Raw genomic sequence first — 26,719 nt, forward strand, 5'->3', positions numbered from 1 at the left:
TCTTACATTTAGGTCTTTGTTCTATTTGGGTTATTTTTATATGTGATATTAGGTAAGGGTCTAATTTCATCATTTCATGTGCATATCCAATTCTCCTAAAACCCATTTTTTGAAGTCTATTCTTCATTGAATGGTCTAGCACTGTTGTCAAAAATCATTTGGTCATGGTTGGGCATGGTGGTACACACCTGCAATCCCAGCAACTTGGAAGGCTGAGGCAAATGGATTGTAAGTTCAAGGCCAGCCTCAGCAACTTTTTAGCAAGACCCTATTTCAAAATAAAAAATAAAAAGAGTTGAGGATGTAGCTCAGTTGAAAATGCTCCTGGGGGTGCTGGGGATGTGGCTCAAGCGGTAGCGCGCTCACCTGGCATGCATGCAGCCCGGGTTCAATCCTCAGCACTACATACAAACAAAGATGTTGTGTCTGCCGAACTAAAAAAATAAAAAATAAATATTAAAATTCTCTCTCTCTTTAAAAAAAAAAAAAAAATGTTCCTGGGTTTAATCTCCAGTACTGGGGAAAAAAAAATTGATCATATATTTGAAAGTGTATTTCTGAGTTCTTTATTCCATTCCATTGGCTGATATGCTTGTCCCTTGTCAATAATATGCTGTCTTAATTACTGTAGCTTTGTAATAAGTTTCAAAATCAGGAAGTGTGAGTGCTTTAACTATGTTCTTTTTCAGGATTCATTTGCTATTGAGGGGCCATTGCAATCCCATGTGAATTCTAGGATTTTTTTTTTTTCCTGCAAAAGATGCCATTGGGGGCTGGGGTTGTGACCTAGGAGTAGGGCACTTGCCTAGCATGTGCAAGGCCCTGGGTTCAATCCTCAGCACTACAAGAAAATAAATAAATAAAATAAAGGTATTGTGTCCAACTACAACTAAAAAAATAAATATTAAAAAAAGCCATTGGGATTTTGATAAGAATTGCATTGAACTTATAGATCACTTTGGTAGTATTGTGAAATTAACAATATTGACTTCCAATCCATGAATATAGGATGTCTTTCCTTGTATTTGTGTCATTTTTAATTTTAGTCAGCAAATGTCTTCAGTGTGAAAATCTTACATTTCCTCGGTTAGATTCATTCCTCAGTATTTCCTAACATCTTTTGCTTTCCTAACATCCTTTTCACAATTTATTGTTCCTGTATGGAAATAGCTGATTTTTTGTTGTTGGTGGTGTTTTGATCTTGTACCCTGCAGCTTTGCTGAATTTTTTAGTTAGCTCTTAATAGCTTTCATGGGATTTGCTGCCATTTTCTATATATAGAATCATGTCATCTGCAAACAGAGATAGTTTTATCTCTTCCTTTCCAATATGGGGGACGTTTTCTTGTCTCGTTGCTTCAGTGAGGACTTCCCAGTGCAGTGTTGCACTTTACATCTGTTGGGATGCCCTCCACGTTGTGTTGCTTAGCTACTCATTTCTCTAGCACAGGACTTTATAGCATTCTTCACAGTTACAGAATTAATCTGTGCCTCAGAGGGACAGGTTGTTGGCTTCTGCTATGTCCTCATTACATGGTATATGTAAATATTATTTCATGAAGAAATGAGTAAAAATGACTTAACCTGAGAAGAACAGGACCCCTCTGTGAGCCACTGAACGTATTAAAGTTGGATAGCACAAAGCAGCAAGGATAGCTATGGTTAATAGCTTCTGTGGTTACCTGCTACAGCAGTCCACACATATGTGACCTGTCCTGGGGAGCTTACAACTGGACTGCTGAAAGTAGGAGAAGCCCAGGTCATATCTCGTGAGGTGCAGGCAACTTTAGTTCAAGATTAGAGTTGTCCAGGTCAGGGGTGACCACTCTAGGCAGGGTCACCCTGTAGGCCTCATCTCTTCGGAAGAGGACTGCTGCTGTAGCCCATGTTGTTTCGTCTCCATTATGTCACTCCCTGGACTCTGAAAAGCAGGGACACATAGCTATGGGGCCTGTCACTTATCAGGTATATTTGGTGTCTTGTGTTTGGCCAGAAGCAGACGCACAAGCCTTACACAGTGACCTTCGACCTCGCAGACACGGGGGCTACTGTTGCTGCAGCAGCTGAGATCCTGCAGTGCTTTGGCTATGTGGATGTACTCATCAACAATGCTGGGATCAGCTACCGAGGGACCATCACAGACACCACAGTGGATGTTGACAAGAGGGTCATGGAGACAAACTACTTTGGCCCTATTGCTCTAACAAAAGGTAACAGTCTTGGGTTTAAAGAGGAAAGAATGTGATACGTTGGCATCCTTTTTGTTCTGCTCAGTTCCTCTTAGGCTGCATGCCGCCTACCCCCATTTGCTGTTTTACCCTGCTGTGGGTGTGGTCACTGTAGTTTGAATGTTTGCTTTTTGCAGGTTTCTATTAGCATTCTCTCTGTGTTAGCCCTTTATCAGGGTCTTCCTCTAGCCACAGCCTCCTTGGCTAGCACTGCCTTGCTGTGGTGTCTGCAGACTCCTTTGTGGTGGGGATATTTTGATATCTAGCCAGACTTCAGTCCAGGGAACAGACTCCTCATAGGACAGGGAACTGTGCTGCCCATTGTGGGTGGTTACTCTGTGGACTTCCTCCTGCCTCTTTCCTCTGCTGCATGGCTCTCCATCCTGAGGAGCTGTCAGGCAGAGTGACTGGAAGATGGTGTCTAAATCCCTGCCCTCTCCCCTCAGCACTCCTGCCCTCCATGATCAAGAGGAGGCAAGGCCACATCGTCACCATCAGCAGCATCCAGGGCAAAATCAGCATTCCTTTTCGATCAGCATGTGAGTTCCCCCCCCCCCCCAAAAAAAAAAACCATTTTTGTCTTCTTCTTATAAAAATAACACGTTTACCGTCCTGAAATCAGACATTGAAGAAATACCCTACATGGAACGTGAAGGAAGTTCATCAGAATGTGTTCTCTGGAGCCACATACCTGGGGTCAAATCCAGCACTGCTTCTTACCCACTGTGTAACCTTGGGCAGGTGTCCCCACCTCTCTGTGTTCATCTGTATTTGCACATAGGTACAAGTCCCAGCCCCAGTCTAAAGGAGCTGCTGTGAGTACAGTGTCTGGAGAGCTCTGCCCTGGGCGCTGCACACACTGCCTCTCTTACTGTGTTGTTTACTACCGTCAGCCCACTGATAAGGTTATTTTATCACTTTGGAGCATTAGCCTCCAATTTTTTTCTACATGTAATCAAACAAAATTGGGATCATGCCAGTTGCAGTAGCACATGCCTGTAATCCCAGCAACTCTGGAGGCTGAGGCAGGAGGATTGCAAGTTCAAGGCCATCCTGGGCTTAAAATGAAAAGGGCTGGGGATGTAGCTCAGTGGTAGAGCACCCCTGGGTTCAATCCCCAGGACCAAAAAAAGGGGGGGAGGGGGAGGGGACCCCATCATGCATGCTCTTTTCGAGCTTGCTTGTCCCACCTGGCTGTCTGACTTTCCATACCAGCACATGTGGATTTACCTTATCCTTTTAAGTGGGTTTATAATAATATGTTGAGTGGATGTTTGAGGAGCTTTTCCCCTTTTCAGTGCTTTGAGTGATTTGCCACAGAGAACATCCTTGAATGTTCATATCTCTGGGCACTTAGAGGAGGGGTTTCAATACGATGAATTCCAAGAAGCATAAATATTAGATAGGACCAAATAATTAAAACTGCCAAGTTGACTTCCAGTTCACAGGTTTCCCTCCACGTAGGTGTCATTTCTTCTGTCGCTCTGCCCTCACGTTGTACCAGCAAACACACAGAATGTAGTTGTTGGTGTTTGGGGTTTTTAAAAGACTTTAAAGGGCACTTCACAAACTGTCTCAGTAGCTCCTTTCTTTGCTTCATCTTCTGAAAGAAAAATATGACTTGGGACAGCCTCACCCGCTCTCAGTCACTTCCCAAAGCCAGCCAGGGCCCGGCACAGTGAAGGAAGCTTGGGCTGTGTCAGCAATTTGAAAACACAGTAATACTCTGCTTGATGATAAGATGGAGCAACCATTTGCACTAAAGATGGAACAGAATCGTGTTCTTCCCCCCGAGGTCTTAATTCCAGCTACATCTTTTGGTTTTAGTTGTATGTGCTTGGATCAGTCACTTAACTTTTCTGACCCTCAGTTTCTTACCTATCAGTGTGACTTATAGTCATCATACATTTCCCAGGGCTGGTACCAAGATGAAATGAGGCAACTAGAGATGTCCTATGTAAACTGGAACAATATTTGTTTCTATAGTTGTTATTTATCTTTTTGCTAATATTCCATGTCAACCCTTAGAGCATACACAGGCAGTCACTTAAGGCTGCCAAAATGATCCCCCACCCCAAAACCACCATGTATAATCACAGATAATCATGCAAGTAAAGTAGAATGTTAATAGATAAATCAGGGTAAAAGATATACAGAGTTCTTTGTATTAAATTATTTCCACATTTTACTTTGATTACACCCCACTGATTTCTATTCTCTAATTGACTTGCTGACTATAGTAGGTGTGCAAGAAGGGTTTGGATGCAGTACGGTGACTAGACTGAATCTGGCTGTGCCTCCTGGGCAAGTGTGTCAGCTCAGCCTCCTCTCCCTTCTGCTGCTACCAGGAGAACCACATCAGGAGAAGCCATGAACTGTAACACTGCAGTGCAGAGGAGGGACGAAGTGATGGTGACAGTGTGAAAGGAATGGGCTGCACAACAGGCTGAGAACCCATAGCCTAAGAGCTTGAGACCCAATCATTGTGTGGCTTCTATCGTGGAGACCCCAAGGATGACCCACTCTTCCTGCCCTTGGGCCTTGGCTGCCCCCTGGAATTATTCACTCCCCTAAAATCTACTCATCTAGCCCTGGAATCACTGCCCAAATACAGTCTAGCTGCTTCCTGTGACACTTCCTTGCTTTTCTCCTTCCTGTTTACTTGGCTGAGAGAAGCCCTTTTTTATTAAGACTAAAACGTTTAGGACCCAACTACAGGAAATTGATTTGCTGTGTTTCCCAAGAATATCACTGTAGGGTTACCCCCTCAGAGCACCTTCCATTAGATTGGGGAGCTGCTGCTGAGGAGCACAGGTGGCTCTGTCTCTTGCAGATGGTGCACTTTCTAGCTTCTAGTTGAAAGTTCCTGCCTAGTTTGCAAAGGGAAGTACATCAGAAGCAAGCTTGGACATCATACACATGTGTGCAGGCAGGGATGCTCAGGGGTAGCGTGCTTAGCAGTGATAAAAACTGGAAGAGACCCATAAAGGTCCACTGATGGGGCCAGATCTGTCACCTGATGATCCCTTGGGGAGGATCAGGCAGCCAGAGCCATGTGATGGGTGGGTCTGCAGGGCCATCACAGAAAGTTACTTGCAGGAATAAAAGGAAGAGTATGAGCTCATTTCTGTAAAAGAAATGTAAGATCCCATCTTATATCTGTACCTGTACATAACAGATCCAAAAATAAATCCTAAGAAACGGCATTGTTCACCTCTGGGAACAAAATTGGAAAGCAGGACTTTTGCTTTTTTACTTTATGAGCATTAAGCTTTTGTTTAACTTGGAAAAATTTCAGACTTAAAGAAGAATTGTAAGAACATCAGAAACATGCACCCTTCACCAAGATTCCCCAGTTAACATTTTCCCTTATTCTCTTATGAGTGAATTTACAATTATTTTTTCTCAGCCATGTGAGAATTTGGTGACAGATTCCCCCTTTATGCCTAACCACTTAAGATTTCCTAACAACAAGGACATAGAGCACTTCTCAAATCAGGAAATGAATATTGCTATAAGGCTTAAATCTTACATTATAAAACCATGTTTTAAACAGAGAGTAAATGGGAGTGAGTAGGTGGGCCTTGGGCCCTACCCACCTTGGCACACTCACTCCCTCTCTGCCCATGTTTGCAGATGCAGCCTCCAAGCATGCAACCCAGGCCTTCTTTGACTGCCTGCGTGCTGAGATGGAACAGGATGGGATCCAGGTGACTGTCATCAGTCCCGGCTACATCTATACCAACCTCTCTGTAAATGCCATTACCACGGATGGGTCCAGATATGGAGGTAAGGCCTGGTTGCTCTTGTATGAAAAGCTATCGATCAGCCCTAGTGAAATGTGTAGCTCTTACCTACCCCAGTGATTGTTGTCATTTTTCATTTAGAATATGATTTTTAAAGCTGAAAAACTTGGCATGGTGTTGGCTGTAGGTACCGATTGTTATTTAATCTTCACTTACCACCAAGAACTGACCTTAGCCTGAGCATCACCACTAGAGCTTTCAGAACAGGAGGCCTAGAGGTAGAGGACTTAGTGGAATAGAAAGGAAGTCCCTAACCTGAATTGCCCCTAAACAGCCAGCTAACGTATTTCTAGATCCCAAGGCCCAAATAGTATTTTCTTTTTTTTTAGTGCAGGGGTGGGTACCCAGGATTGAACCCAGGGCGCTCAACCACTGAGCCACATTCCTAGCCCTATTTGGTATTTTATTTAGTGACAGGGTCTTAGTTGCTTAGCTCCTCGATGTTGCTGAGGCTGGCTTTGAACTCGCAATCCTCCTGCCTCAGCCTCCCGAACTGAGCTGCTGGGATTACAAGCGAGTACCACTGCACCAGGCCCAAGAAGTATTTTCACTATCAAGACTAAGGGAATTAACTTTGGGGCAAGTGTGGGCGGCTTGACCTGAATGGTCCCTCCTCAGTATATTGGAGAAATGACTGGCTTCAGGAAGAGTCTTCAGGGTAAGGCTGAGTACGGTGCAGTAATCTCCATCTTGCTTCAGTCAGAGGCAGCACCGAGGCTGACCTGCAGTCACCATTTGTGGGCTGGGCAGCCCCCCACCAGCATGCAAGCCAGGCAGACAGCAGTCAGCTACTGCTTCTCAAGTTAGGCAGCCCATGAGTTCTAAAGCTGCTGAAGCCTGCCTGCCTGCCTGCCTGCCTGCCTGAACTCAGAACAGAACTGCCCATCTCTACAGTATGTTCCACTGTGTCCTGCCTCCCTGGCTGTGGTCTCTTGCAGGTCTGTGCTGCAGCATCTGCCAAGGACATGCTGGGCTTGCACCCACCCCAGCCAAGTTTGAACCAAGACTACCCTGTCCTGGGTGGCAGCTGCTCTCTTCCTAAAGCAAATCTCTCTGTGGCACTTTACAATTAAGCAGTAATTAAAAACTTCCCATTCTTTCATTAACCACAGTGAGAACAGATACTGGTGAGGAAGCTCGGGCAGACTGGATAGCTTCGGGAAGGTATCAAACTGGGTGTGCTAGTGGCCTGTGCCTGCTGACTGAGCCTACTCTGCTGGCAAAATGTCAGATCACTAGTAAAGAAGGGTTAGTAACCTTTACTAACCCTAAACTACCCACAGCTGTCTTCTCCAACAGCTTAAAGTGAATGACAGGTTTCTTCCTGTCCCTCATCCAGCTAACACGAAATTGGGAGTTGGGACATCTGTGTACTCTCTACTCAGCTGGTGGTACATGTATGGGTCAGAAGGCCCTCCCCACTTCAAGAGATGGTACAACAGTCTCGACTCATTTGTTGTTCCAAGAGCAAAAATGTCCAAGATCAGGAAGCTGCTGCTCAGGTGTGAGGGGCTTGCTCTATGAGACCCTACCTTGGCCGGCCTTCTGCTTTTGTCATCAGACCACCAGGCAGATGGACTCACATTGGTTCCCATCACTGACTGGGGTCCCCAGTCTGTCTTGTCCCCATATTCCACCCATATCTCCCTTACCCTCACTTACTTACTTAGAAACACAAAATGGTTCCTATTTCCTCTGGATATAACACCTTCAGGGATAGGGGCATGCCACCTCCTTCCTGGCAGACTCTGGGAACAGCTTCACAGTGGGGAGTGCAACAAGCTGACCTAATGGCTCCCGTCAGCTCCAGTCCTCAAGAGAAGGTCCTCTGCTTTCTAGTTCATGTGTTGCTTTTCTTCTTTTAGCTGTTGACAAGAACACAGCCCAGGGCCGAAGCCCTGCAGAGGTGGCCCAAGATGTTCTTGCTGCTGTGGGGAAGAAGAAGAAAGATGTGATCGTGGCTGACTTGCTGCCTTCCTTGGCCATTTATCTTCGAACTCTGGCTCCTGGGCTCTTCTTCAGCATCATGGCCATCAGGGCCAGAAAGGAAAGAAAATCTAAGAATTCCTAATCCTGGCCAGAGCTAGCAGCTCCAACCAGTTTGAGCTAGGATGAGAAGCAACACTTCCCCAGGCTTGACTGCTCTTCAAGGGACAGCTGTGCTTGAGACTTTAATGGCAATTTGCCCTCCAGGTGGAAAAGACTGAAGAAACTTTTCTCCTGCAGGTCCATGATGCAACCCCAGGCAATGAGCTTCTTCCTAGAGGTGAGGGATAAGCACTTAAGGAATAAATATGGAGATGGGTTTCAACTCTAAAAACATGAAATAAATGATAGGAATAGTAAGAGTCATAAACCTCAGTGACTAGAAGAACTGAAGCATGTCCTTTGAATTCCAGCCTTGATGACTCCTAGAAAACTATCTTGGAATCAGATGTTATAACATCACCTGACTCAGTTGTTCGAGTTTGACATATCCAAGACCACTTAACCCATTTGCTTTGGAGGGGACACCACCAGCACTTGGGAGAGAAGGTTGTATTTTTAGGAAATCATTATTCATATCCCTTTCCAGGATCCTGTGATAGCCCATTTGATATAGAAAATGGGGGGCTACTGTGTGATGGGTTCTATGGCACATCCCAAGTGATCCTGGCTTTAGCACCAAAAGGTATTCCTATGTTCCTTCTCACTGTAACCACAGCCTTAGAGGATGCCAGGCACCATTCAAGCAGATGAATTTTCTAAAGAGGCAGCAACCAGAAGGGAGACCTCTGCATGGCCCTAGACATCCTCTTGGAAAAGAAACCTTTGGAGACTGGCCTGGTGAGCAGAGCTGAAGCAGCAGCTAGTTTCCAGGTGGAAGGAGTTCATTTGCTGATTATAGCCAGAGAGAAGGCCTGGGTCCACCTTTGATTTATTAAAAGTACATAGTTGAAGTTCTTGAGTGAGTCACTTCATTTAGGGAGAAGTTTTCCTATTAATGAGAATGAAGTTGAAATAGTAGGTCCACTGTAGGCTTCCCCAAATTGGGATAAAAATCTCCTAGCATATGATGTTGATGTCTGCACTGACCTAACTCTGGCTCTGTTCACCTTTTGTTGTAAACAGTTGCCTCTGACAGGAGCCTGGGGTTAGGGCTCTGGAGGATTTTAAGTTTCTTGGGAGTAGACGAACAAGTGGATAATTAGCTGGGGCCCTGGCTCACAGCACATCCTGGACATTCCAGACCCTTGGGTAAAATGTGAATATACACAAGATGGGTAGTTCTTCATCTTGCACAGGAATCACCACCCCACTCCTGACATCAGAGAGAGGGTTTCTTAGTGTCTAGGGATGCTGGGGCTGAGACAGCAGCAACTGTTCCAGAACTAGCCCAGTCTCAAGTGAAGTGAAACTGCCAAGCATGTAGCAGCTTCAGGGATAGGGCTCCCTCTCTAAATGGAGCAAGAGAACACCTCTTCTTAGACATTTATTGACTGGCACTTTTAGAATGGCTGATGTCCAGCTGCTGTTCCTTTCTTGTCTATTAAATAAAACCATCAGCATTGGATATACTGCCCTCAAAATGAGAGTTCAGCAGTGGTGTCCTCCATCTTTAGAAGATAAGGAACTGCAAAGCCATTGGTGAGGGTGTTGCTCTGGGAGCCACCATGGTAGGTAGTTATGAGCCACCAAGCCTTATCAGCTTGCAGCTGTGGTGCAGGGAGCTTGGAGCACCTCAAGTTCACTTCTGGTGGACATGTGGTGGTTTCTTTGCCTAACATTATTTAAAACTCACTTTCTAAGATTTACTTTAGAAACTCTCTACATATTTTGACATATAAAGTATAATGTAAAATATCATTATTAACTGGGCTCTTCTTCAGCATCATGGCCTCCAGGGCCAGAAAGAAGAGAAAATCTAAGAATTCCTAATCCTGGCCAGAGCTAGCATAGATACGGCTACTTGCCAGAGGCTGAACATGGGACACCCTGCTCTTGAGGTTGGCAGATTCCAGGGAAGCTTTAATGTCAGAGGGATGCTCTTGGCCTCAGAGACCACAGCCCAAAGGGCCGGTCATCAGTGTGCTTCAAGTTCCCTGTTGCTCCTACAGTGTTATTTCAGGCACCTCTGGAGCTAAGCAAGCCTTTCTGGATAGAGTGCTGGTTTGGACAAATGGGAGACCTCCTGAGGCCGCCTGTCCTCATGTGGAGGGCAGCTGGTACATCCTCCTGGGGCCAAGCCTCCACCTGCCCAGCCTGCCTGGCGAGCTTATTCCAAGAGGGCAGCTCACCACAGCCTGGCTTTGGCTTGTGGACTCTGAATAACCTTCATTTCAATCTTGGGTTTTCCAAACCAGTGTCTGAATGTAAGCACTTGCCACCAGAGGTGGCAGTGTTGCTGCAGTCTAGCTTTTCTGTCATTGGGGTTTTCCTTTTTTTGTTGTTGTTGTTTTGTTTTGGGCTCACTTTCAATCTTGAATTCTGTAGGGAGGTCTGAAAACCACGACATTTAATTGGTTCTGCCTTCAGATATCTGATAAAGTTCAAAGACACTTTCCACTTTCCTTTCCAAACCTTTTGGTGTTCCGCTGGTGCTTGGGCAAGAGCAGGCCATCTTGTGCTTCCTGCCCCAAACCGAGACTGAACACTAAAACTAGCTTTTTCTTCTCAGCCAGCACGGCTCTACGCAGTGTAGAGGGGGAAATGGTGAGGACATGGCTCCTTGGGCATATAGCCTGGCTCACAGCAAGTCTCCCAGCCTCCTGAGACAGGTGGGTGTCCCAGTGCTAGACCAGATGTGAAACTTGGAGGAGCCGAGAGGCTGTGGAGGAGACACAGGTGGAAAGAGCCAGCCAGGGTCTGCCCTTCACATTGCCTGGTTAGTTGTCTCTGCTTCTCTAAAACTGGATGGGGTGGGTAGTTAAGATTAAAGTGGTTTGCTAGATTAGTTACACGACCCATTCCCTTAAATGACCCACGTGGGACTTGGGCGGATTTTCCACAGCAGGACCTCTGGGTCATGTGGCCTTTGCTTCCTCTCAATTATCAGTTACTGAAAGCTGTATGACACAGGTGAGCATGAGCCACTTGTCGAGGACCCTGCTGTGTGTGACAGCCTCTCTGGGCAGGAGGGAGGTATACGTTGGCTGCTCCCAAGGCCTTGCCTGGGTCACACCAATCCCTGCCCTGCTGTCTGCAGAGGCACTGCAGCTTCACTTGTATGACCAGGGACCACATAACTACGATGGCATTTCACAACCTGGGTTGGTACACCCAACAAGAGACACTTCGTTAAGTGTGGCCTGGGAAATGGCAAAGGAGCGTCCGTTTGTACCTGGTTTCTATTTTGGTTGAGGGCATCTCCTTGGCTGACCTGAGGTCCCACAGCCTGTCCAGTTCTAGCCACCTCCCCCATGAAATCTGATGTGCAGAAAGAGCACAGCTAGGCCAGTCATGGGGCTCCCTTTCCAACTCTGAACCTGTCTGTCACAAAAACACATACCTTGCTGTCCTGCCCAGCCGGCTTGGAAGCCAGTGCTCAGAGCCTGAGTTGTGGGCAGCGCATTTCAGCTTGTCCTGCACAATTGGGATGAGGCCTGTTTGTCCAGGATCTCTTGTAGTTATCATTTTATTGTTCCCACTGGCCAAAGGCCAGCATGTAAACAATACTGTACACCTGACATTTTATCACTCAACAATTCAAGGACACTATCAAAGTTTAAAATGTTTCGTGGGCCATGGTACTCTTAGAAGATTTGGATCTCCCCTACCAAAACGGCGTAACCGCCCCAGAGCCTTGCTGTGTACCGTGGGTGAAGCGCCCTCATGGCTCTGTGGCACAGCTGGGTGAAAGGTCAGCCTGTCTGTCTCCTGAAGACTGTCCTTCGTAAGTGCTGTGTGGCTGTGAGGGGAGAACTGGGCCACTGAGGCCTCGGCCTTTATAAAGGGGTCTATTGTCCATTTATCCAAAACCTCAGCAGGAGTGTGGCAGACAGTGCATAAGATGACTTTTGGCTGAGGAAGGAGCCCAGCAAGGGGCTGGGCTGCTGTGGATTAGCCCCCAAGGTTATCCAGGGTGCTTTCCTGATAGTTTCCAGGGCTCTTCCCTTGGCCTAGGATATGGGTTGAATTTGGTCCACATCAGGAACAGCTGTGGGTGCTTTAAAAAACCAAAGATGTTAGCACCTGTGTCCTCCTAAATCAGAATTTCTGGGCCCCAGAATTTCCCAAAAGGGAACCCAAAGAGAGACTCATGATCTCAAGGCACCATGACTTTACCATGTCCCTGAACACCAGCATGTCAGCAGTGCTGACCCCAACCACAGCAAGGCCAAGGTGAGCCAGGCTATCTGGGCAGGGGCTGCTGGCCTCAGGACCTCAGATCCAGACCTGTTCTTGCTAAGTGGTGACACTAGGCTGCAATGAGGAGCAGAAGGTGTCCGTAGTGCCTGCATAACTCAGGTGCAGCGGGAGCTGCAAGCACCATTATGGACAGAGAGAACAGCAGAAGTTGAAATTCTCATAATTTTAATAATGGTCAATAGCTTCTGGTTGGCTCTGAATGGTACAGTTAAACAATATACTTCAAGACCCCCCCAAAGCGCGTTCACACCCCCTCAGTAGCGTTGGCTTCCATCCACATTCCACTGCCCAATCAGACTTCCACAGCCTCAGAACCCCTCCTGGGTTATGGAAATCCACATCTTAGTGTAATGAGCTGAAAAACCCCTTGGTATACCCATGATCTGTGTTCTTTTTTAAAAATAACAAGTATTAAACCAAACACCTTCCCAGGCTGCCTTGCAGAGCAAGAAGTGTTACTGTGGCAATCTGAATCCTCTCCTCTCTCGCGGGCTGTGTGGCTGTGCTCCTCTCCCTGCTCTACTGAAGTCATACAGCGTAGAGTTCGTAAATCTTCTTTACACAGTACACCAGGGCGGCCAGTGCTATCGTGTTGTGCAGTCTCTTTCTGTGCAGGTCGTCCTTCCGGACCAGCACCACCGGGGTGGAGGAGGTGAGTGTGTGCAGAGGCAGGCGGGACAGTTTATAGGCATCGTACTCCACTTGGTACTTGCAGCAAGGGTCAAACTGCCAGGAGATCCCGTAGAGGGTGCAGCAAGCCAGGCTCAGCGCACCAGCGGGCAGGGAGATGTAGTGGGAATAATCTAAGGGCAGTGCCAATGGGGTGAAGAGGCAGGCAGTACCCGCCAGCACGGTCGTCTTGTGCAGGCAATTGCCCACGGTGATCCAGCGCGCAGTCTCATCGCCGATGCGGGTGGGCTCGATCACAATGTACTTGTACTGGGCTTCCAGGGCCTGCTCCAGCTCATATTCAAACTGGTCTTGGGCGTTCTCCCCATTGTAGATCTCGTGCACAATGTAGCAGTCCGTGGCCGACAAGCTCACCCTTTGATGGGGGAGAAAGACAAGGCGGTTAGGCTGAAGCACTGGACTGGGTTTCACTAAGATGCTGGAAGCATCACTTATTTATTTATTTATGTAATTTTTATTGTTGGTTGTTCAAAACATTACATATTTCACACTTTGATTCAAGTGGGTTATGTGGAAGCATCACTTATGTGTTTATCTGCTCTAGAACCCAACAGACAAGATAATCAGTAAACATTTTTCTTTCTGAGAGAATGAAAGAACAAAATGAAAGATGCAGAAAAAGGAGTAACTGGTGCATCTGACAAGCCACCACACTGTATGCCAGCTTGCTGGGGAGCGTAGTGTGGCACCCTAGCAGACTGCCAAGTTGGCACACAGCCCAAAGGGAAAAAAGTGATTGCAGCACAGAATGCCACAGACCCGAACACAGCAGATGCACAAGGTCAACAGCTCGGAAGCTGTCTTGGATTGTCAGACAACTGCAGGAGGGTTTTTCTATGGAAACCAACATACCCCTCAGGACATGATACTGAACAACCCTGCCCTTTGCTCAGTTCAAAAGTGGCCATCCATCGTTTGCACAACTGAAAACAAAAAGGGACAGCTTCACCTCAGGGGCCCCCTGGGAGGACAGGCACAGCAGGCCCAGGAATAGCAGCTACTCGGGGGAAATGAAGCCCTCTCTGAGCTGAGAAAAGAGTAGCAACTCATAGGCAGAAGCATCTGTAGGGTTTCTCAATCAGGCAGCCTAGATGATGGCCCAATCTGGACCCTGCAGGCCTAGGATTCACCACTGAGGGCTGCTCTCATGCCCCAAAAGACACTGTTCACAGGGATCTGCCTCAAACCTTTGCTTCCCCCTTGCACTGCGCACTGCGGATGGATGACATGACCCTGACCAGGTAAAGAGGAATCTAGAACTGTAAGGAAGGGCTCAGCTCTGTCAAAGCCACATGACAGCTGGGCCTCAGTCCCAGCAGCAAGCATGGGCCGAAGTGGCTTGTTAGGCAATATGAAGTCTTTGATGCACATTTCCTATCCAAAGCAGAATCTTCTCAAACCCAGGACAGGCAAACCTAAGTACAGGGCTGCACAGCCCTTTCTACGTCTCCTGGGGCTTATTTCAACCTGTCCAGATCTAAGCCTACACAGTGCCATCCAGCATGGACTGCTTCTCCTAGTTTTACGCCCTGTGCTCGCTTCATAAGATGCCTTCTTCAGCTGGATGTGGTGCACACACCTGTAATCCCAGCGACGCTGAAGCAGGAAGATCGCAAATTTGTGACCAGTAAACAACTCAGTGAGACCCTGTCTCAAAATAAAAAAGAAAGGGGCTGGAATGTAGCTCAGTAGTAAAGCACCCCTGGGTTTGATCTCTAGTACAAAAAATGAAGTCTTCATCCAAGCCTCGCAGAGACATTCAAAACACAGCTCTGTGTCACATATGCCTCAATGAAAAATAGCCCCTAGTCCCTAAACCTGGTCGTCACCACTTCCCCACCCAAATCTATGCCCCTCCAACCAGGGGTCTCTGGCCAGGGGCTGATTCTCCCTGACAGGAACTGGGCTCCTTCAGTGGCCAATAAGAAGCACAGCATAAAGCGTTCACAGAAGGCCCAGCCTACAAGGCTGGTCTCTGCAGCCACACTGCCCACACAGCGGTGGCTAAGGCCTAGCCTACGCAGCTGGTCCCAGCAGCCATACCAGCACAGACAGTGGTGGCTGAACTGAGTACCCCAGGGTGGCCACAGACACTGTGGAGACCAGAGAAGAACCCTCTCAGCCCACCACAGGAGGATCCCAACCCTCCCTCAAAGAAACAGCATGCGAGGGCACAGTGGAAACTGGACTGCTGGGGGCAAACACCAAGAAACAGGTGACCAGAGAGCCTGACAGACTAGACTCCTTCCAGTTGTCATTCTTGGACAGGATCTGGCACTTTATTTCATTTATCAGGGGGGATGGGGCAGCACACATGCTAAGCTCCAGCCAAGATTCAGCACTTTAAAAATTCACTTTTAGGGCTGGGGTTGTGGCTCAGCGGTAGAGTGCTCGCCTAGCAATCGAGCTTTCAATCCTCAATCTGGGTTCAATCCTCAGTACCACATTAAAATAAATAAATAAAGGTATTGTGTCCAACTACAACTAAAAAAATAAATATTTTTTAAAAATTCACTTTTAGTAAACAGGCAAGGAAACCTCAGAGGCAGGGTTTCACTCTGGCTGGATAACAACTAATGAATGTTCTTATGTGGTCACATAAAAAATGAAAGTCAGCTAGGCACAGTGGCGCACATCTGTAATCCCAGTGGCTAGGGAGGCTGAGTCAGGAGAATCTCGAGTTTAAAGCCAGCCTCAGCAATGGCAAGGTTCTTATTAGCAACTCAGGGAGACCTGTCTCTAAATAAAATACAAAATAGGGCTGGCGGGGCTGGGGTAGTGGCTCAGTGGTGGAGTGCTCGCCTAGCATGTGTGAGGCACTGGGCTCAACCTTCAGCATTGTGTCCATCTACAACTAAAGAAAAAAGTATAATAAAAAAAAAAAAAAGAAAGAAAAAAAGAAAGAAAAGGATGGGGATGTGGCTCAGTGGTCAAGTGCCCCTGAGTTCAATCCCCAGCACCAAAAAAAAAAAAAAATAGGTAAAGGGCTGACTGTGCACCCATATGCCAAGGGAGGGGATCCCACTCAAAATGGGAGCATCTTTAATAAAAGGCTTTGGCTTGGACCCAGAAAAAAAGAACTCTTTATCCTGGAAAGGTATCTGTAATTAAACTGAGCTAAGGCAATGGCTGCTAATTAAATCACAGGCCCTGATTAAACTGTGCACTGGAGAGAAATGACTCCCTGGGGTCAGACAAGAAACCTCAACATGGGATGTGGCCAAAGCAGCCTGTGACACGGTATGCCAGTCACTGGGCTGCCAAAGACACATAGGAAGCCGAAGAAATGGGAAAGCAGGGTTTCCCTTTAAGTTTCTTTGTAAAGTTTCTCCTTCTGGAGAAAATTCAGGTGACTGCAGCTGTTTCTCTCAAGCAGAATTCAGCATCTTAAAAGCCACCTTAAGCAGACAAATAAGGTGGCCTGAATCAGGGTTTCACTCTGGCTGGGCGAGAAGAGGGGCTGAGTAGTCTCTGATGGTCACACAGAAATCAAAGTCAGTGCTAAGGGGTGACTGTGCTCCCTGGTGTGTGGGAGTGACAGGGTTTCTACTCCCAGGTGGGAACATTTCTGGCTAAGAGATTTCCTTTAGGGTCATGTATATTAGCCAAGAGAGGCCGAGGGCCCCGAGAACAAGAGGCCTAAGGGATTAAACCATGCATCCATCTGTGAAACCAAAAAGGAGTTGCTTTCAAGCTAATTTGTGTCCTGCAGACTCTGAAAGTGAGGGGACAAAACACCTCACCATGGGGTGTCAGAGGTGAGCGCTCACCCCCACGAGAAACACTCAAAACAAAAGTTGGCATCAAGCTGATATTACAGAGTCTTCTCACCCAGACCCTGTTCCACAGTGCTGTCTTGCCCTTGTCTGCTGGCAGGCCTGCAGCCATCCTGAATGTATTTTTCACATGGTGTTTTTTTCTCAGCAAGGAGCAGCCAGTCAAACCAGCACCTGGAGTGCTCCATCTTACAAACACATCAGTGGGCAGATGTCATCTCCCCAGCTCCCTCTCCAAGCCCAGACGGCACCCATATCCACCCAGGCCCACCCTGCCCCAACCCTCTGCATGGCAGGATCCCTCAGGTTCCTTGGGCAGGCATGGTAGACACCTCCCACCACTTGTCAAGACAGATTAGTGGGTGTATGAGTCCCAACACGTCTAGGAGTGACTCCAAAGACCTAAACTCCTGCCTTGCTGCTGTTGTCCTGCATCCCAGCCCCACAACATGGGAACAGCAGCAAGCAGACACTGGGTCAGTAAAGTGCTCCCAAGGCAGTGGCCTTCTGTCCTCACTGGGTCCAGGCATCTGCTGCCCTCACTGTAGGTGGCCTCATGAATGCCACAGCCTGTAGTGGGCAAGTGTAGACACGGTGCGTCCACCTGATACTCACATCTGAGAGCTGGTTTCATAGACAGCTCCCCACTGCCTGCCAAGATCACTTTGGCTTCCTGGAGCCCTGTGTCTTACTGTGAGCAGCTCAGTCTGCTCCTATCCCATGGGCAAAACTTTATACATAGTATGAAAATAAGTACACGGCCAGCTGAAGGCGCCAGGTGCTTCAAACAAGAGCAGGCTCTGAAGAAGGCCCAGGCAGTGTCCTGTTTTACTGCCCCCCAAACCAACCACCAATTCTGCTGTAAAAGTCAGTTAAGGAAAGGGATTCTCATTTTCTGTCAGGTGGGATAAAATCTGAAGTTTGGAGAAGTAAATTTCCAGGATACCATATGATTTACGAGGAAGGAGATGGCAAGATTCAGACCACAACCAATCCAGACACACAGGAAGCAGGAGCAGCTCTGTCAGAGTCCGCCAGGCCAGGCCAGGCCAAGTACCCCATATCCCGGGTGCTGGTGGAGGCAAGGTGCTGTCTGCCACCGTACAAGTACATTTTAAAGGGCTCAGGTCTGCACTGGTGATATGGACTCTGGACTGTTTTACTTCAGAAACCGGTTGCTGAGTTCTCTAAGAGCCAAGTCCAGTCACTGCTCAACCATGCCAGCACTCACCCCCAAAGCTTAATTTTGCTTCTGGGTCAAATGTAACCCAGCTAAGAACCCAGTTGGAAGGCTGCCTTGAACCATTCAGAACATTATCAACTGATCTCCAGCTTACAAGGCAATGGGCCTTCGAACCTGAGTGGCCTGACCCCTGGTATGTGGAAGCAGACTTTTTAAAAAAGCAATACAGTCTCTCTTATAAGTATCCCTTATCAATATGAATATCCCTTTCCAAATGCTTAAGAATACAAGTGTTCAGCATTTGGGGATTAATGAGATGTCTTGGGGATGGGACCAAGTCTAAACATAAAATCCTTTTTTGTTTCACCTACACCTTGTAGCCTGAAGGTAAATTTACACAATATTTTTAGTGCACCTGCATTTGGACAATCACCTATCACACGAGGTTTTGTGTGGAATATTCCACTTGTGGAATAATATGGGCACTCAAAATGTATCAGATTTTGGAGTATTTTGGTATGCTCAACCTGTAGCTAGTTGGGATCTTTTGAACTCCAGGCTTCCTAAGAGGCCATATTTTTACTTTTCTCTGCATGTGTGAAATGACCGCTGAGAGGCTACATTAAAAAGCAAACAAAAAGCAGCAGCAGTGATGGTACAGAACAGTGTTTATAATACGCCATCTGTAGTGTGATTTTTTTTTTTTTTAAGTATCTATTTGCTTTTATACGCACAGAACATTTCTGGAAGGAGACAAAAAGACCTGAGAATCTGTCACTAAGGAGGGAACTGAGTAGCTCAGAAAAGGAAGGGGGTCTCTTTTTTACTAAATGACCTTTGACTCTTTTAAACTTGGCATAATATCTGGCACTTTAAAAATCACTAAATGTAAGGCTGGGGCCGGGGCTGTGCTCAGTGGTAGAGCGCCTGCCTCGCATGTATGAGGCACTGGGTTCGATCCTCAGCATCACATAAAAATAAATAATTTTGTCCAACTACAACTAAAAAAAATACATTTTTAAAAAAATCACTAAATGCAGCTGGGGTCAGGCAACAGTTCAAGCAACTCCAAGGGCTGCCGCAGACACTGTGGTGCCTCAGTTCACGGCACTTGTGAGTAGGTGTTACGGGCCTGACTCCCTCCTTCCGTCTGCAACCCCATTTGGCCTTTGGGCCCTCAGTTTGCCACCAAGGGGAATCAGCTGGCGAATAAACCCCTGGGGAATGCTGCGTTACAGTCAAAGTGCACCACAGTGAAAACCCAACAGGACACAAAATTTCCCCTCTGGGACCTGGGCACCCTAAGAGTATGCCAGGCAGCCTACTCAGAGACCAGCCCTCTGTCCAGCCCATATGGTGAGGCCAGGCTTGAATTTCAAATGCAGGGACCCCCACAGGCTGGTGACATCCCCAAAAAAGTCAAGAGCTATGCAAGTTTGTGCAAGCAGCCCTGTTTGGTGAATGCAAGTGACTAATGAACTAAACTAACGCCACCAGAATGAGGGTGAACGGGTGCCACCTTGTGTGTGGGGGGCACATGCAGATTCCTCTTGTGTAGCAGACTATGAGGAAGCACAAGAAGGGGGTTCACGAGCCAGGTGGCCTGTGCTGGGGAGACTGATGTGGGCCAAGGAAAGGCTAGTCTTCTACTTGCTAAGCTCTACTTGTGGTAAGCACAGGTTATTGTTACTTCCTAAATGTGGCAAATGCAATTTTAACACTTTAGTCTTTTGAAATGTACAGTTCAGTAGTGTTAAGTATGTCCACACTTTTGTACAGCTGATTTCTAGAACTTTTTCCTCTTGCAAAAGCAAAACTCTGTGCTCATTTAATATCTTCCCATCCCCTGGCAATTATCCTACTATCTGTCTGTATGAATCTGACTGTCCTACAGAACTCCTAGGAGTACTTATCCTTCTGTGACTGGCTATTTCACTTAGCATAATGCCCTCAAGGTTCAGCCACATCAAACCATGTTCCAGACTCTCCTTCCTTTTTAAGGCTGAATAGGGTTCCATTGTATAGCTACATCATACTGTGTTTATCCATTCATTTACCAATGGACACTTGGGTTATTTCCACCTCTTGACTATTATGAATAATGCTGTTATGAACGAAGGTGTACAAGTATCTATTCAAGTCCCTGTTTTTCAATTCTTTTGTTTATATGCCCAGAAGTAGAATTGCTGGATCATACAGCAATTCTATGTTCAATTTTTATGGACCTGTGGTAGTTTTCTACAGTGACTGCACCATTTTACCTTACCACCCTCATTTTACCTTACCACAAATTTTTCCACATTTTCCCCAATACCTGTTCTTCCTCCCTCCCTCTCCCCTTCCGTTTGGATTAAACCCAGGGGTGCTCTACCACTGAGCTATACTCTCAGCCCTTTTTGAGAGAGGGTCTCGCTATATTGCTCCAGATGGCCTTGAATTGGCGATTTTCCTGCTTCAGCCTCCCAAGTCACTGAGGTTCTACTTTCTTCTAACAGTAGCCATCCTACTATTGTGTGATAATGGTAACTCACTGTAGTTCTTTTTTTTTTTTTTTAAATATTTTTAGTTATAAATGGACACAATATCTTTTATTTATTTTTATGTGGTGCTGATGAAGATCGAACCCAGTACCTCATATGTGAGGCAAGCGCTCTGCCACTGAGCCACAATCCCAGCCCCTCACTGTAGTTCTTATTTTTTTCTTTGCATGCTGCAGATAGAACTCAGATCCTTGCACTTGCCAAGCATGTTATGAGCTACACTCCCAGCCCTTGATTTATATTTTTATTGAGGTAGAATACACAGGCCATACAATTCACCCACTTAAGGCAGACAATTCAGCAGCTCAGCATTTTCAGAGTTGTGTAATTAAACCCACAATTTTGGAACACTTTCATCACCTCAAAAAGAAATCCTGGCTGGGTGTGGTGGTGTACAGCAATTCGGGAGGCTAAGGCAGGAGGATAACAAGTTCAAGTTCAGCTTGGGCAACTTAGTGAGACCCTGTCTTAAAAAAAAAAAAAGCTAGGGTTGTACAGCACCCCTTGGGTTCAATCCCCAGCACCACAAAAGAACCACAAAACCCAAACACCTGTACCTGTACCCACCACTAAGGACGTTTCCCATTTCCCCTAGCCCTTGGCAACCAACATTCCACTTCATGACTTACGGATTTGCCACTTCTGGGCCTTCCATATAAACAGAATCATATGTGTTGTTTTATGACTGGCTTCTTTCATTTATCATAACTTAAAAAAAATATTTTTAGTTGTAGATGGACACAATACCTTTATTTTATTTATTTTTATGTGGTGTTGAGGCACCCAGTGCCTCACGCGTGCTAGGTAAGTGTTCTACCATTGAGCCACAACCCCAGCCCTATCATCATGTTTTTAAGTCATCACGTTGAAGCTAGGTGCCATGACACACGCCTGTAATCCCAATGACTCTGGAGGCTGAGGCAGGAGGAACACAAGTTTGAGGCCAGCCTCAGCAACTTAGCAAGACCTATCTCAAAATAAAAAAGGGCTGGGGATGTAGCTCAATGATGAAGAGCCCTTGCATTCAATCCCCAGTACCAAAAAAATAAAAAATAAAATCATCATGTTGTAGCATATACACTTTTGATATAGTTAACACATATTCTTTAAAACACAAGACAGATAAATATATGAGGGAAGTCTATTGCTACACACAAATATATATATATATCTCATTTTTCTTTGGGTGGTGGCCTAACAGTTGATCTCTAGATTTATTTTTTTCCATGCCTTTGTTTTTTATTAAAAAACAAATATGCTTCTTTTATAATGTGAAAATAATTATAAACGTTTTCATAAAAACAAAAACAAAAAAAAAACTCACTCAAAAACCTGTATCCCTTGTAGTGAAGAGACAAGACAACCAGTGAGTCTCCACTACCCAAGATAACAGGAGGCAGTTCACTTCCAGCTCTGGAACCTTCTCAATGCCCATGGAGAAGCAACAAGGAACAAGCCCACCAATCCAGAGGTGTCCAGGAGCAGGGAACTTCACATGATTGAGGTATCGTGTTGGTATCACACTCCTGCAGTCCTGCCAGAAAAGGGGTGAACGGTCCCATTCCCCTTGCACTCAAGCAAGCAATGGCTCCACTGCTCTGCAAGTCTCCATCATTTCCTGGTCTTGCTGACCCAGGAGAACTCAATCTAACTGTAGTGCAAGCACTGGCTTTAGCCCACTTCCTGGAGTGGGGGCCCAGGCTCTCCCAAGTAGGGCTCAAGGGTGAGCTCACCTATAAAATAAAAAGGGAGACCCGGGCACAGCGATGCATGCCTGTAATCCCAGCTGACGCTGGAGGATCGCAAGTTTAAGACCAGCTTTAACAACCTGGCGAGACACTGTCTCAAAATAAAAAAGGCTGGGGGTATAACTCAGTGAATGCTTCTGGGTTTCACCCCCAGTATCACACACACACACACACACACACACAAAAACAAAGGGACTTTGGCATGAGTTCCTTGAAGGCTGAGACTTTACACCATGACACGCCCCCAGCACAGGGCCTGAATGTAACAGGTTCCCCCCCCAAAATAGATGGACATTTGTAATGAGTGACAGGAAGAGAAAATGATGATACAATGATATAATTAAAATAAATGATGCCTGAAAATTTAAATTAGGTCCATTATCAGCCTGCTTTTCACTTTATATGTGTCATTCAATCACCATGTGTGACATGAGGTGCTGAATTCTTGTGGACAAGAATTCAGGTTACAGTTCAGAGCCTGAAGTTCTTCATTATAAAAACTGTTGATTCCCTAAATTTAATGGAGTGGAAACCTGTTTTTGGCTAACCAAGCATTGCTTCCCCAGGACCCTAAAGAAAACAGAAAGATTAGCAGGAAAATCCTATGTTACCAATTAAAGATCACTGAGGACAGAAAGGCACAGGCACATATGCCCAAAACAGTTCCAGAAGTCCAAGGAACTTTCACAGGGCACCTGACACTTTCATCCATCTCAGAGAAAACAACCTGTAAGAAGAGGTCACTCTCCTACTCTTCAGTCTGCTAATCAAGTAGCAATTTTGCCTCAGGAACAAGAACACAATACATACAAGTGTGGAAGACAAGGGGCCTGGCTTCAAGTTCTCTCTCACTTAACTGGCTTTGTGTCCAAGAGCAAAACACCTTGCTAACTTGTGCCAGTTTCCTGTGTCAAATGGTGCCAAAGGCCCTGGCTCTCCCAAAGCACTGCAATGCCCTCAGGAACTGGGCCAGGTGTGCAAATCTAATTTGAAAAGCACCACCCAGTGTGAGGCACCTGTGACTATATAAGTTAATTACAATTAGATAAAATGAAATAAATTCAGCCCCTCAGACACCCTAGTCACATTTCAAGCATTCAATAGTCACATGTGGCTCACGGCTGCCCTGATGCACAACAGAGATACAGAACATTTCTGCCATGGCGGCAAGGACTTCTGCACAGCCCTTACCTCAACTGTTAAGGCTGCTGAATGGTTACTGGCTTTTTATAAGACACGAGTGCAAATCCTGTGCCTGTTCATCTCATCCAGACCAGGAAGAAAAACTTCTACCACACAAGAGGGCCAGAATGGGAATCACCCAAGAGACATTAACTGGCACAGGTTAGTGAGGTGTTTTGCCCTTGGACACCAAACCAAGCTGGGGCTGGGACTCAGTGGCAGAGTGCGAGGCACTGGGTTCAATCCTTAGCACCACCTAAAAATAAACAAAATAAAGGCATTCTGTCCATTTACAACTACAAATTAAAAAACAAAACAAAAACCCAAATCCCAACAGTCCTTAGCACTAAAAGGGAAGGATCAGAACAGAAAGGGGTGTGTCACCCCAGGAACATGAACCAACCTGCCCACGTGGCCATCTGTTGATCTGGAGTGGGCACTAAACCCTACACTGACCACCTGGATCTTATCATCTGGGTTTACAGATAAAACACAGCCCTCTAGAGGAGGACATGGTGTTGATTCTCACAATTCCATGAAACTAGCTGTCTAACAAATGCCAGGGGAAACAGCTGCACAGGCCAGGGGAGGGAAGGCTGCAAAAAATGATCAAACCCCAAAAGCTGAAGACCCCAGGCTGCCCTGCATCATGATCAGATGCAGACTGGTACATGTTCACATGATTATAAGAACAGGAACTCAGAGCACATGGCTAGACTCATATTCCAACAATCACAGAAAACTCAGGGATGCTCAGGAACCCTGAGAGAGCAGCACCAAGCAGTCCACGTAAGACAGGTGGGCTGTGAGCTAGTCCTGGCTGGCACAAAGGTGGGAGACACAGATACCTGCTCTGTGCTTTCCTAGATGGGCAAGTGTACCTCAAAGATGCCAGCAGGACAAGTGGCAACCTGTTTGATGTGCTTGCTGCTAGTATGCTGAATTGTGGACAAGAATTCAGGTTACAGCTCAGAGTCTGATGTTCTTCATTATAAGAACTGTTGATTCCCTAAATTTAACGGAGTAGAGAGAAAAATCATGCAAGCAGCTATCAGTTTGGTGTTTCTACCCCTCCTAAGCCAGCACTGTCCACAGACACAGAACTTTATGCAGTGGCGGAATGTTCTGTTCTGTATGATATGGTAGCCACTAACCAAAACTGGCTACTGAGCACTTGAAATGTGGCTGGTGGGACTGAGGTGCTAAATTTTTCATTTAATTAATTTAAATGTAATAGCATATGGTTAGTGGCTATGGAATTTCTGATAGTTCAGTAATTCAGTTCTAATCTAGAACTGAGTCTAGAAACACTCAAGAGCCAGGTAGAGCAAAACTCCATCCACTGCATGCAGTAGAGTCTGGCAAATCCAGCAAATTTGTCCAAAGTATTGCTCTACTCCAGTCCCTATCCCAGACCACATGATGTATATCCTTCAGTTTCAGCATAAAGCAGACGCCAACCAGGTGTAAGCAGTGACTTGGGAAAGTGGAGGTGAAATTTGAGTCAGTCTAAATGTGACATGGAATAAAATAATTTAGGAGCCATAAACAGCCTATTTTAGTCATGAGGGCCAATAATACACTCAGGCCTCATAATCTATGGTGCTAGGGCAACCAATTAATCCGGCCTGTTCCACCCAAGTTCTTGCCACTAACTGAGGAGGAATGGAGGTGTGCCCAGAAGTCAGCTCCATAGCTCGGGGGCGGGTTAAATTTCCAAGCCCTGCTCAACGTGGGAGGATCTTAGGAAAAATGTGCTCTGGCAAATGACTCCTCTGAAGGAACCTAGCTAAGGCCTTATAACAAAAACAAAGAGGGGAAAACATCAAGCCATACCAAGTGATCTGGAAAGAGGGCAGATGGTGACTCTGAAACAAACAAAAAAATAGATGCCCATTCCTGGATGACAGGCAACATCTGCATGTGCAAGTACAGTTCCTGACCAAAGGTCACAACCTGAACATCTACAGAGACCAGGCAGGTAACTGCAGTGAGTCAAGCTGTCAGGTGAGGAATGATGAACTAAAAAGCACTTGCCCTGACCAAAGAGAAAGCTACTACTCAGCTTTGCAGAGAGCTTTATGCAAAATCTGTCGGCCAACTCATTTAAATTCTCTGAAAATCTGTTGAGAGGCAGGCGCAGTAACACATGCCCGCAATCCCAGTGACCCAGGGGCCCAAGGCAGGAGGATTACAAGTTTGAAGTCAGCCTCTGCAACTCTGTGAGATCCTGTCTCAAAATAAAAAGGACTGGGGTGTAGCTCAGTGGTAGAGTACCTCTGGGCTCCAATTCCAGTACTACCAAAACAAAACAAAAGTGTCAAGATGCAACCATCGAAGACAGGATTATTTAGTCTATGGGCTGTGGTTGGTAAAACTGTTCTGAAATTAACTAACACTTATCAAAAACAATTCCCAATATCTATTTTCTTTGATCTATGAAAACTTAACCTTTGCTGGCAAGCTCCAGTACCATGTTTGAGGCATCTCTATTTGGCTCTTTGAGTTGTTCTTATTTAGAGAGGAAGAATGCCTTTTCCTCTAATACTGAACTTTCTAAGCCAGATCATTTGCTATTACTAAAAGATCTTTGTTGCGTTAACGGTCTTGAAAGTGTTAGGTTTTAAGGGCCTATGGAAATCATAAAGATAACTTCTTCTGATAATCCAATCCATTCAAGAAATACCAGGTGGGAGTTGAAAAGACAGATTCATTGTCACTGCTTTTTCAAGGAAGAGGCAATGAAGAAAGAAAATACTGTATACCTGTGAGCTCAAGAATAAAAAGTAGCCGGGCATGGTGGTACACACCTGTAATCCCAGTGGCGAGGGAGGCTGAGGCAGGAGGATGGCAATTTCAAAGCCAGCCTCAGCAATTTAGTGCGGTCCTAAGCAACTCAGCAAGACCCTATCTCTAAATAAAATACAAAAAAGGACTGGGATGTGGCTCAGTGGTTAAGTGCCCCTGGGTTCAATCCCTGGTACCAAAAAAAGAAAAAAAAAAAGTAAGCTATCACAACTGCCAAACAGGAAGAAAGACTCTTGTAGGTAGGAAAAGTCATCTGCAGGCAATGTCAATGAACATGGGTTGGAATCACTTAAAGAAAAGGAACAATACAGACAGAACTTTTGACGATCCTCCTTCAAAAGACCAAAAAAAAAAAAAAAAAAAAAGAAAACCAAACATTACTTCTCAATGATCTCCTCTATACCAATCAAA

General features: G+C 46.0%; 2 protein-coding genes across 12 annotated transcripts in view; one reads left to right on the forward strand and one right to left on the reverse strand.

Moving 5' to 3' along the window:
* Nucleotides 1-8,977, forward strand: part of Dhrs7b (dehydrogenase/reductase 7B) — a 59,489-nt gene extending 50,512 nt beyond the window's left edge. For 10 of the 11 annotated variants that reach the window (XM_015503513.2, XM_048795435.1, XM_015503518.2 and 7 more), the window contains 4 exons: nucleotides 1,993-2,209; nucleotides 2,674-2,766; nucleotides 5,864-6,016; nucleotides 7,899-8,977. In XM_015503513.2, the coding sequence (XP_015358999.1) occupies nucleotides 1,993-2,209; nucleotides 2,674-2,766; nucleotides 5,864-6,016; nucleotides 7,899-8,104 (669 nt within the window). In that variant the 3' untranslated portion in view covers nucleotides 8,105-8,977. The remainder of the gene's footprint in view (nucleotides 1-1,992; nucleotides 2,210-2,673; nucleotides 2,767-5,863; nucleotides 6,017-7,898) is intronic. The other variant, XM_048795443.1, reaches the window with a different exon arrangement.
* A 3,552-nt stretch (nucleotides 8,978-12,529) lies between these two features.
* The window catches only part of Tmem11 (transmembrane protein 11), a 33,705-nt gene continuing 19,515 nt past the window's right edge, over nucleotides 12,530-26,719 (reverse strand). Inside the window, exon 2 of the mRNA XM_015503519.2 lies at nucleotides 12,530-13,501. Coding sequence (XP_015359005.2) covers nucleotides 12,910-13,501 — 592 coding nt within the window. The 3' untranslated portion in view covers nucleotides 12,530-12,909. The remainder of the gene's footprint in view (nucleotides 13,502-26,719) is intronic.

The sequence above is a fragment of the Marmota marmota genome, unplaced genomic scaffold (genome assembly GCF_001458135.2).
Source record: "Marmota marmota marmota unplaced genomic scaffold, marMar, whole genome shotgun sequence".
Classification (NCBI taxonomy): domain Eukaryota; kingdom Metazoa; phylum Chordata; class Mammalia; order Rodentia; family Sciuridae; genus Marmota; species Marmota marmota.